Genomic DNA, 11,371 nt, shown 5'->3' on the forward strand with positions numbered 1-11,371 from the left:
TTTTTTCTTCTTTTTTTATTAATATATTTTATTGATTTTTCTTACAGAGAGGAAGAGAGAGGGATAGAGAGCTAGAAATGTTGATGAGAGAGAAACATCGACTAGCTACCAGGGATGTGCCCGCAACCAATGTACATGCCCTTGACCGGAATCGAACCTGGGACCTTTCAGTCCGCAGACCGACACTCTACTGCTGAGCTAAACCGGTTTCGGCTGTAGCTTTCTTTTTTGAGTGTTATCTTGCCATGTTGAGGGTTATGTTGGCTTCATAAAATGTGTCAGGAAGTATTGCCTCCTCTTCAATTTTTTTGGAAGAGTTTGAGAAGGACAGGTTTTTAATCTTTGAATGTTTGGTACAATTCACTGGTTAAGCCATCTGGTCCTGGAATTTTATTTTTTGGGGGTTTTGATGATTGCTTCAATTCCCTCACTCCTGATCAGTCTATTTAGATTTTCCAATTCTTCATGATTTCCAGTCCTGGCAGGTTATATATTTCTAGGAACTTATTCACTTCTTATAGGTTGTTGAATTTGGTGGCATATATTCTTTCATAGTATTTCACAGTATGATCCTTGTATATCTGTGATGTCTGTGGTGACTTCTCTTTCATGTCTGAATTTGTTTATACAGGTCTTTTCTTTTTTCCTTAGTGAGTCTAGCCAGGGATTTGCCAATTTTATTAATCTTTCCAAAGAACCAGCTCTTGCCTGGCCAGTGTTGCCCATTTGGTTGAGTGCTGTCCCATGTACCAAGAAGATGCCAGTTCTGTTCCTGGTCAAGGCACATGCCCTGGTTGTGGACTCCATCCCCAATAGAGGGTGTGCAGGAGGCAGCTGATTGATGTTTCTCTCTCACACTTACCCTTACTCTAAAATCAATTTAAAAAACCCATATTTTTAATAAGGGAACCAGGGCAGTATAGGATGTAAGGGGTTAATTGGGGGTGGGGGGGAGGTTTGGCTCAGTGGTGAGTATGTAATACTTTCAACAATAAATTGGGAATATGTAATACTTTCAACAATAAATTTTTAAAAAAGGAACCAGCTCTTTGTTGTATTGATTTTTGTAACATCCTTTTGTCCTCTATTTCATTACATTCTGCTCTAATTTTTACTATTTCCTTTCTTCTGCTGAGTTTGGGTTGCTTTAATTCTTTTTCTAGTACTTTAAGATGTGATATTAGTTTACCTGGGATTTCTGTTTCTTTTTTATTTTATTGATTTTTTTTTTTTTTATAGACAGGAAGGGAGAGGGTTAGAGAATTAGAAACATCAATGAGAGAGAAACATCGATCAGCTGCCTCCTACACACCTCCTACTGGGGATGTGCCTGCAACCAAGGTACATACCCTTTACCAAAATCGAACCTGGGACCTTTCAGTCTGCAGGTTGGCGCTCTATCCACTGAGCCAAACCAATTAGGGCGGATTTCTGTTTCTTGGAATAGGCCTGTAATGATATCAAATTCCCTGTTACTACTGGTTTCACGGCATCCCAGTTTTGATATGTCGTATTATCATTCTCATTTGTCTCTGTGTATCTTTAAAATTTTTTTTTTAAATTTATATTTTGATTAATCTTCACCCAAGGATATTTCCCCCCTTGATTTAGAGAGTGCAAGGGAGGGAAGGAAGGAGGTTGAGAGGGAGGGAGGGAAGGAGAAGAGAAAGGGAGGGCAGGGAGAAAAGGAAGCGGGGGAGAAAGATTGGTTTCCTCCCACACGTGCTCTGACCATGGCCAGGGATCATATCTGCAATCCAGGTATGTGCCCTTGACTGGGAATCAAACCTACGACCCTTTGGTGAGTGGGCCTACTCTCTAACCACTAGACAACACTGGCCAGGGTGTCTTTATATATCTTTTAAACTCACCTTTATTTCTTCTTTGACCCAATCATATTTTTAGCAGTATGTTGTTTAATCTCCATGTATTTGCTGGTTTCTTTACTTCCTTTTTGCAGTTGATTTCTAATTGTAAGGCATTGTGTCAGAATATGCACAGGATAATTTCAATCTACTTGAATTTGTTGAGGCTACTTTTGTGACCCAAACTATGGTCTATCCTTGAGAATGTTCCATGTGCACTGGAGAAGAATGTATAATCTAATGTAAATGTCAATTATGTCCATTTGGTCTAGTGTGTCATTTAAGAGTGATTTTTATTTTATTTTATTTTATTGACTTTCTGTTTGGGTGATCCATCTAGAGCTATCAATGAAGTATTAAGGATCCCAACTATGACTGCTTTGATTTTTTCCCTTTAATTCTCTGAGTATTTGCTGTGTATATTTTGGTGCTCCCTGATTGGGTGCATATAGATTAAGAAGTGTTGTTTTCTTGATGTAGTTAGTGTCCCTGTTATCACTATATAATGTCCACCTTTGTCTCATTATCTTTGTTATCTTGAAATCTATTTTGTCAAATATAAGTATAGCTAAACTTGCTTTTCTGTGGATGTTATTTGCTTGGAGAATAATTTCCCTCCCTTTCATGTTGAAACTACCTTTGTCTTTGCAGCTTAGATGTATAGTTAGATGTTGTTTTTAGATCCAATCTGCTCCTCTGTGCCTCTTTATTGGTGAATTCAGTTCATTTACATTATTGATGTATGAGGATTTCCTGTAGCCATTTATCCTTTATTTTCTGGTAGCTCTGTGCCTCCACTGGTTCTTTTCCTTTGTGTTTCTGTCCGTTGTTTTTGTTTGGTGGTATTCCATACTTCTTTCCTCCTATTCCTCTCATTTTAGGTGGTGTATCTCACTTTTGATGTTTTTGTGTGTGGTTACCATTAGGTTTATGAAAAAGAAAGTTGGATATATACAGTTTTTTTCTTTTGAGTGCATCTGATCTCCATCTTCCTTTGCCAATTCAGACCTTTACCTCCCTCCCCTTTTATGTTTTTGTTGTCACAAATTATCCGTTTATGCTTTAAGTTTTTTGGTGATCTTACATGTAGTGTTGTGACCTTATGCTCTTTGTTTCAGATAGAATAACCCCCTGAGTATTTCTTGCAATGGAGGTTTTCTGATGATAAATTTCCTCAGCTTCTATATGTCTGGGGAAGTCTTTATTTCTTCATATCTAAAGGATAATTTTGCTGGATATATTGTTCTTATCTGGTAATTTCTCTCTTTCAGTTGTTTTCAGTATTTGGTTCCAGTTTCTTCTGGCCTGTAGATTCTGCTGAGAAGTCCAATGATATTATAATCTGATGGGTTTTCCTTTGCAGGTCACTTCCTTCCTTTCCCTGGCTGCTTTGAGAATTTTTTCTTATCGTTAATTTTTGACAGTTTTAGTACAATGTACCTTGGAGAGGGCCTCTTTGAATTGAGGTAACTAGGTGTTCTTTCCATAGGTTTGGAAAGTTCTTATCGACTATCTGAAGAGGCTCTCTGTTTCCCTCTCCCCTTCTTCTTCCAGTATGCTTATTAGTCTTATACTGCTTTTTCTGATGTGGTCAGATAGTTCTGGTAGAGCTGTTGTTTTTTTAATTATTATTTTTTAATTTTTTAAAATTATATTTTTTATTGATTTTTCTTACAGAGAGGAGGGAGAGGGATAGAGAGCTAGAAATGTTGATGAGAGAGAAACATCGACCAGCTGACTCTTGCACACCCCCTACTAGGGATGTGCCCGCAACCAATGTACATGCCCTTGACCGGAATCGAACCCGGGACCTTTCAGTCCGCAGACCGACGCTCTACCGCTGAGCCAAACCGGTTTTGGCTGTTTTTTTAAATTATTTTTTTAATGCTCAGGTCTCTCTCTTCTTCCCTCTGCATCATTATAGAGCCCTATCTTTACTATCACTAATTCTTTCCTTTATCTGGTCAGGTTTGTTTCCTATGCTCAGTAGTTCACCCCTTACCTCCTTAACTGAATGCTTCCTTTCTAGGATTTCTGATGGGTTCTTTTTTAAAGTTTCAATCTCTTTAGTAAAATACTCATTTTGTTAATTTGTCTTCTGAATGCATTGTTGACTGTTTGCATTTTCCCACATTTCATTATTTGCAGAACTGCAATTTTGAATTCTCTCTCATTTATATATTTCCATGTGTCCCAGTTTGCTCATGGAGATTTTTCTTTCTTTCTTTTTTTATGAGATACCTTATTACCATGGTTATTCTTGGTATGTGCTGGTCTCCTCTGACTAGATACCTTTCTCTAGCAACCTTCTCTGAAGAGGTCTATTATTTCCCAGTAGGTGGCACTGAATTCTAAGATTTTTACCTCTGTAACTCCCTCATTTGACTTCAGTAGCTGCCCTCAGATGGTACAGAACGGCCATTCTGCTTGCTGCTTGGGGGTGGGTTTGTTTGCCCTCACTATGATGGTGACTCCACCTCCAACTGGTTCCCCTCTTCCTACATGCTCCACCCGAGGATTAATCACGGAGGGAAACAGTGATTCTGTTGTAATACTTCTCAGTTTACAGATAATGTGCTCCTCAGCCTGACACCAAAGGCAACAGGAAACAAGCTTTGGGAGTCTACGGGATGGCAGGCTCTGTGGCTCCACTTTTTGGAACACCTACAGATGGACAACACGGCAGAATCCTTGCACTGTGTCCTTGCCCACGTGTCCTGGCTGACTCAGCTACGGTTTTCACAGCTTGCCCTGCTAGAATGCCCACGGAGACTCTATTCCGCCAAGCTGAAGGCAGCGCCTGCTACAGCCAGCCCTCGGCTGCAGGGCTGTGTATGTGGCCATCTGAACTTTCCTCACCACCCTGTTTGCCCCCCTTAGATGCTTCAATGCTTGGGTCTCTCAGGAGTGCCTCTGTGAGAGCAGGGACTCCTTTGCTGAGCTATAGTTGATTAACTTGTTAAAGTTCCAGGGGGAGAGGCGAAGGGGTATCTCTCACTATGCCATTCCTCTGACGTCACTCCCCACGATAATCTATTTAAAACAACAGGTGGCTGGCCCTCTGATGTAGTTTGCAGAACCTGCTTCAGAACAAAGCCCCCCTGTGGGGTGAAGACAGCCACACTATCTTCTGCAACGGCATGTCCTTATTGTGCCATGCAGACAGGGCTGAGGTTCTCAGCAAAAGGATGGAGTTCTCTCAGGCAGGAGTCACTTACCATGTCTTCTGCACACAGAACAGGACTTGCATTAGCACAAGCAGAGTAGGTACCTATTAATTATTTTAATTTATTTCATTTGACATCTGAAGGGTCCCCTTTTATTCAAAATTGCCTCCAACCCTAAAGAAGCCATACTTACTAAAATGTATGGAAAATATGACTATCTAATGAATAAAATACCCCAAGGAAGATGAAACAAATAAATGTTGATCGTCCTGAAAACTTAAGTTTTCTTTCTATAAGTCAAGACTGCTACCCTTAAAAGAACCAGCTCTGAGGACTCTGCATTTATACCACTAATGCAGAACTGAACTGCTCTGTGAGCACCAGCTAAAGAGAGATTATAAGCACACGAGAAAATAACTGCCTCAAAATAACTGTCAACTGCCAAAATTCAAATCTAGAAAAGACAAATATTTGTTACACCGCACATAGAGAATATTACAAAGCAAATTCTTAAAGTTTTTGCATTTTTGTTTTCATTCCTGCATAATATGTGTATATACACATATATACACATATGTGATTGGTTTGGAAAACACAACACACTACTCTCCTTAATAGTCATATTCTAGCAGGTCTGTTTTAAAAGACTTTTTTTTAGGGACTTCCAGCCAAGAGATGACGGCGTAGGTAAAAGCAGTACTCGCCTCCTCCCACAACCTCATCAAAATTACAACCAAACTACAGAACCACCATCATTCAGATCCACCTGAAAATGAACTGCAAGATCCAATCCTGAAAATTTCTATGCAAAGCAAAAAGTGGCTGACACCAAGTTTTCCCCACCAGCACATCTGCATACATAATGACATCAACACAGGGTCCTCCTCTCACAACCCCACTCTAGGCCCAAACAAAACGTCAGTGTGTGCACACATAAAGCACATTTACAATGTCTGCTCCCCAGGAGATACCACACTAGCTAGTTTCCATTGTTCTGGTTCCAAGCTCACCCTTTCCAAAAGAAACTGTGATCATCACATAAAACAAGACATGCTCCTTCACATGTCCATTTCTAAAAATGTATTCTTTACCAGTTAAAATATGCAATTTGTTAGTATCAAAAAAAAAGGAATCTCCATTTACAAATGCATTCTATTTAAGAACAACAACAAAACATATTTCAAAATATAATTGTGTTTATGATGTATTTTATAAATTTCAACACTTGCCAAAATGTACTTTTAAAATACCATAGCACCTAAGGAAAAACTGCCAATCTGCTCTTCAAAAGTATAGGACAAATCTTGCTCAGTAATTTATACATGTTTAATTGATAGTATTAGTAGCAATGAAAAATAACAAGAAAGATTTCTAATTTCACAAACCAGGTCAGAGACTTAAAATGAGTCATTGTTATGTTAAGCTCTAGGAAAACTGTCAAGTTATTTTGTCTTTATGTTCATTTCTACCATTTATCCTCAAAATGACTTTTCATTAATTTCACATCTATTGAGCACAGTTGTTTTATTTTTGCCAGGAACTGTTTCAAACTTTTCATTTTTATAATTTGAACATCCCTTTGTCCTGAATGAAGATGTTAAGAATTTTCTTCGAAACTATAAAAGTATGAAGGTCATAAAGAATGCAATATTTTTTCTAAAAACATAAAAATGTAAAACTCACTAAATCAAAAAATCATAATGTGAAATACCCAAACATTATTTCAATTTTAAGCCATTTTCAAAAATTGCAATAGACATGTCATTTTCTTAAACATGAAACATTTAAACAGATTTCCACCATTCTTGTTTTTACAATACATTCCTAAGTTCCTGCTGTAAACACAGCAGAGTATCTTGGATTTCATGTCAACCCATAGGTTTAGAAACAATTTATGAGAAAATTGACTTACAAAGACAGCAACTAGAATGGGAACTTCAGGAAGGGAAGAGATATTTATCTGTTTTGTTCATGGCTTCTGCCCCTTCCTCATCCTCGATATCTTATAAATGGTGCATGGCATGCAGGATTTCAATGCAGGAGGATTTCAATTCATATTAGCTGGACTGACAGAACTTACGTGTGTAGACCCCTTAGCACAAACTACCTGTAGGATCCCACCAATACCTTGAGAAAACCTGGAGTAAACTCATGTGCAATTACAAAATAAGCCCCTAGCACCCTAGCCAGTTTGCTGGGTGGTTAGAGCATCGGCCCTCAAATTGAAGGTTCCTGGGTTCGATCCCGGTCAATAGCACATACCCTGGTTGAAGGCTGGATTCATAGCCCTGGTGGGGGTTCATTGGGAGGCAACCAATCAATGTGTCTCTCTCTTCTCTCTTCTTCCCTTTCACTCTCTCTACAGATCAATGGAATAAATATCCTCAGTGTGGATGAACAACAACCAAAATTTCAAAGTAAGCCCCTGGAGAAAGGAGGAGAGGAAGAACAGAAAGACACTGAGGCGAACTAATCCCACACCCAGTCTTTACACACTGCTCCAATGTATTCACTTTGATGCAGTGGCTAAAACTCCACCAATTCAGAGATTCATTTAGGTTAACAAGATCCCTCTTTTAAAAACGCAGGAATCGGCCGACACCGGTTTGGCTCAGTGGATAGAGCATCGGCCTGTGGACTGAAAGGTCCCAGGTTCGATTCCAGTCAGGAGCATGTACCTTGGTGGGCACATTCCCAGTGGGGGGTGTGCAAGAGGCAGCTGATCGATGTTTCTCTCTCATCGATGTTTCTGTCTATCCCTCTCCCTTCCTCTCTGTAAAAAATCAATAAGATATATAAAAAAAATACCTAAGATAAAAAAATGACAAAACCCGACCTCAAAAAACAAACAAAAATAAAATGCAAGAATCGTTTAAGCCTCTCACCACCCTTAGGAGGTATGTCATCATTCCATTTTGCAGATGAAACTGAGGTGCAGGGGCCAGATTGCTGTCCTGGTGTCACACAATCTGCCTACAGCATGACACAACGTTTAATCCTGCATAGCGGCCTCCCCAGTGACAGGGGAATAAATAACCTTCATCCACCCATCAGTGCCCCTATATCCAAACACTGAACAAGCCTTTTCAAAGATGCTGCTTTTGTCCGGGGTGACAGGCAAGCAACAAGTAGGTTAGCACTGGGAGTGATGGTCACAGGCTTGGGGGTCTGGGGAACCAAACCCAAAGACAAACCACAGGTTTCAAAACACTGTCCGGGCCAGCTCTTGCTCCAGAAGAGCTAGCTAGCTGGCCTCGCTTCCTCTTCCTACCTTCCACGTGACTCACGGTTTTCCTCCACATCAGAAAATAGGCAGCCATTGTCAGAGCCACAGTGTGGCAATATTGTGTGTCCCAATCACAGTGACTGGCACAGACAAGGCACGCAAATATTGACAGAATGAATCAAAGCCCAGGCTGTTTCCATGGGCCAACTGGGGCCGTCTTAACAAAGCGGAGATGAGAAAGGCACCTCAAGCGCTGGTTATTGGTATCAAAGTGAGCATTTAAAAGGCGGGTCTCCATGGGGCCAGCCTGCAATGAAATCCTGAGGTGACAATGAAATCTTCCTCAGCCAGACTGTCTCAAAGAGAAAAACAACCGAGCACTTTGGCATACAGACAGAGACCTCATGTTAGAGCATAAAACACACACCGTTACTTTACAGAGGTTGTCTAGTCTAGGTCACCTTAACATGAAGAGCAGCTTTACACACACACACACACACACACACAAAAACCCCAACAACATCAAAAACACACACACACACACAAAAACACAACACAAAAAACCAAAAACCCACTCAGCATTCTCAGAGTGACAGCGGGGGTGGGGAAGATAGCAGATATTTTCCGAAAAGTTTACAGTGGGCCAAGACAACAACAAAGAATCATACTCCCCAGAGGGGAAAGGGTTCCTTGACGAGTGATTTCTTTCTACAGACACGTGTTTTACACCAAATAATTACACGGAGCCCAGGTTTGTGCTCAGGAGAGGATGCGCTCAATGGCTTCCAGGACAATTCTGGGAAAACGCTATTTCCCCTTTGGCCAGCCCGTCACCTGAACCCTGGCTATCAGATTCTCCCCACCTGAGATTTTAGGCGTCAAATGAAAGTCACACTCCGGGGGCAGAACAAGAGCCAAAGCAACAGGAAAGCGTCCCTTTCCTCCTCCATCCCCTCCGCCTCCCCTCGCCGCCGGAGAAACCGCACGTTCCCGGGCGGCGGCGGCGGCGGCGGCGGCGGCGGCGGCGGCGGGCGGGCTGGTCCGCAGGTGCAGCCGCCCGGCTGGTCTGCGCCCTCCGCCGCCTTTGTCCGCGCGGCCCGCCGGCTCGCAGTCGGCGCCCCCGGTAAACAGAGTCCCGCACCCCCGTGGGCTCCCCGGCACCGGAGGACGGAACCGCCGCTCGGACCGAGCCTCCCGCCCGGGGGACAGGCCCGGCCGCGCGCCCGAGACCTCGCCGGGCCCCCGCCCACCCGCCGCGGCGCCGGCCCCTCACCTCCGTGGATGGGCAGCGGCGCCAGCACCTGGCCGCGCACCTCGGCCTTGGGCGAGTCGAGCCCGTAGCGGCCGCGGTCGATGCGGAAGGTGAGCGGCGCGCCGCGGCCCGGCTCCGCCACCGTCACGTTGATGAGCGCCGTGTAGTACTCCTGGCTCGCGTTGTCCGCCCGCGCCGGCCACAGCCCGCAGGCCAGCAGCGCGAGCGCCGCGAGCCGGGCCCGGCCCGCCCGCGCCGCGCCGCCCATCGTCCCGCCGCCGCCGCCGCCGCCGCCGCGGGCCTGGCTCCCCGGCCGCCGGCGCCGAGGGGCGGGGCGGGCGCTGCCGCGCGCGGCCGAGCGCCGGACACTGGGCACGGCCGGCTTCCCGGCGCCGCCGCCCCTCCCCCGCCGCGGGGACGCGCCCGGGCCTCGAGGAGGACGCGGGTCAGCGGGCGCACGGCCGTCCCCTCGGGGCCGCTCCGGGCCGGGGCGGGCGGGCGCCCGCCATCCCCTGCGGCCGGGCCGCGGCGCGGGGCACCTGTCAAGGACGCGGGAGGGGACGCGCCTGAGGAGAGTCCGCGGAACAGACCGCGCTCCCCGCGCCGCGCGCGCCCGCCGCCCCGCCCGCCCCGCGCCTGCGCGCCGGCCCGCGTTCCCGCGCTCCCGCACGCGGCCGGCAGGGTACTCGGGGGCCGCCCGGGCCTGGTCTGTCTGTCCCGCTGGACGGGAGCGTGGACACGGGCGCAGGCCTGCAGCCTGGGACTCCCAGGAGCCTGTGGGAAAGTTTGAGACGCAAACAGGAGAGAAAAAGCTGGAGCTTTATCATGAAATCGTCAGAGATTCCAACCTCAAGTCCAGGAAGTGACAGCATGGGGCAGGGCTGCTGTCTGTAAGTGAGAGTCGGGGTTCGCCCAGCCGTGGCCCAGAGCCTGAAGGTGGGCACGTGCCCGGGTTACAGCTCCATCCCAGGTGAGGGGGGATGGGGAAAGGAGGGGGGCAAGCAGGAGGCAGCCATCGATGATGCTCTCTCTTCATTGATGTGTCTCTTTCCCTCTCCCTTCCTCCCTGAAATATATTTACATAAATAAATGAAGAGCATCGGGAGCCCACCAACCTGGACCTGTGAGGACACCTGAGTGGTTAGGAAGGACCTCTGCAGACTAGTGGAGACAGCCCAAGGACTTGGACAAGGAAGGATGGTGGTGAACATCTCTACACCCCACACCCACTCCCCCGTCTACACCCCCACATGCCCTGTCCGGTGAGCTCTGCCCCTTCCAAACCATGGACAGAGGGGAGGACGGTTCCGGGCTGCTGAAGTGAGGAGTTTTTAGGATGTTGGGCAGGGTCCTCATTGCTCAGAGGTGGCGGGGCCTGTATCCCTGCCTCCTGCAGTGAGAAGGGGTGGAGCCAGCCTTGGTCAACCAAACGGACTGAGAATTCCCGCGTTTTCCCAAAGGAAAACAGGTGCTGTTTCCTGGAAAGGGATATGGATGCAACACAGGTTAAAACATAAGGCCTCCACGGTGTCTTAGCGACATCCTTCACAATTTCTCTCCACAATTGTTTTCCCTTCCACCCTCTCACCTCCACCCCCACCATCACCATCCATCTAGTCTATGTCCTGGCTTTTTTGAGACTGGATTTTATTTACCTGCCTCCAGGAAGTACACCCCCTCGACCAAATGAGCCAGGCCCTTCCCTGAGCCCCGCACTTAAAGAAGGCTCTGCGCTGGCCCCTCCCACAGGGCTAGGAGTCCCAGGGACCAAGGCACCCCTGCTCAGACCCTGAGAGCTGGAATTCCTGCCCAGGCAGCCTGGGGCCCGGGCCTGCACATGGGCTTCTTTTGGGTGCGGGTC

General features: G+C 46.0%; 1 protein-coding gene across 5 annotated transcripts in view; it reads right to left on the bottom strand.

Moving 5' to 3' along the window:
* RNF130 (ring finger protein 130) overlaps positions 1 to 9,839 on the bottom strand; it is a 111,316-nt gene extending 101,477 nt beyond the window's left edge. Inside the window, exon 1 of one of the 5 annotated variants that reach the window (XM_045585784.1) lies at positions 9,532 to 9,836. In XM_045585784.1, coding sequence (XP_045441740.1) covers positions 9,532 to 9,778 — 247 coding nt within the window. In that variant the 5' untranslated portion in view covers positions 9,779 to 9,836. Of the gene's footprint in view, positions 1 to 9,531 lie in introns of all 5 variants that reach the window. The other 4 variants (XM_036450237.2, XM_045585783.1, XM_036450238.2 and 1 more) reach the window with 4 other exon arrangements.
* Between the last annotated feature and the right edge of the window lie 1,532 nt (positions 9,840 to 11,371).

Source organism: Pipistrellus kuhlii, unplaced genomic scaffold (assembly GCF_014108245.1).
Source record: "Pipistrellus kuhlii isolate mPipKuh1 unplaced genomic scaffold, mPipKuh1.p scaffold_m20_p_21, whole genome shotgun sequence".
Taxonomy (NCBI): domain Eukaryota; kingdom Metazoa; phylum Chordata; class Mammalia; order Chiroptera; family Vespertilionidae; genus Pipistrellus; species Pipistrellus kuhlii.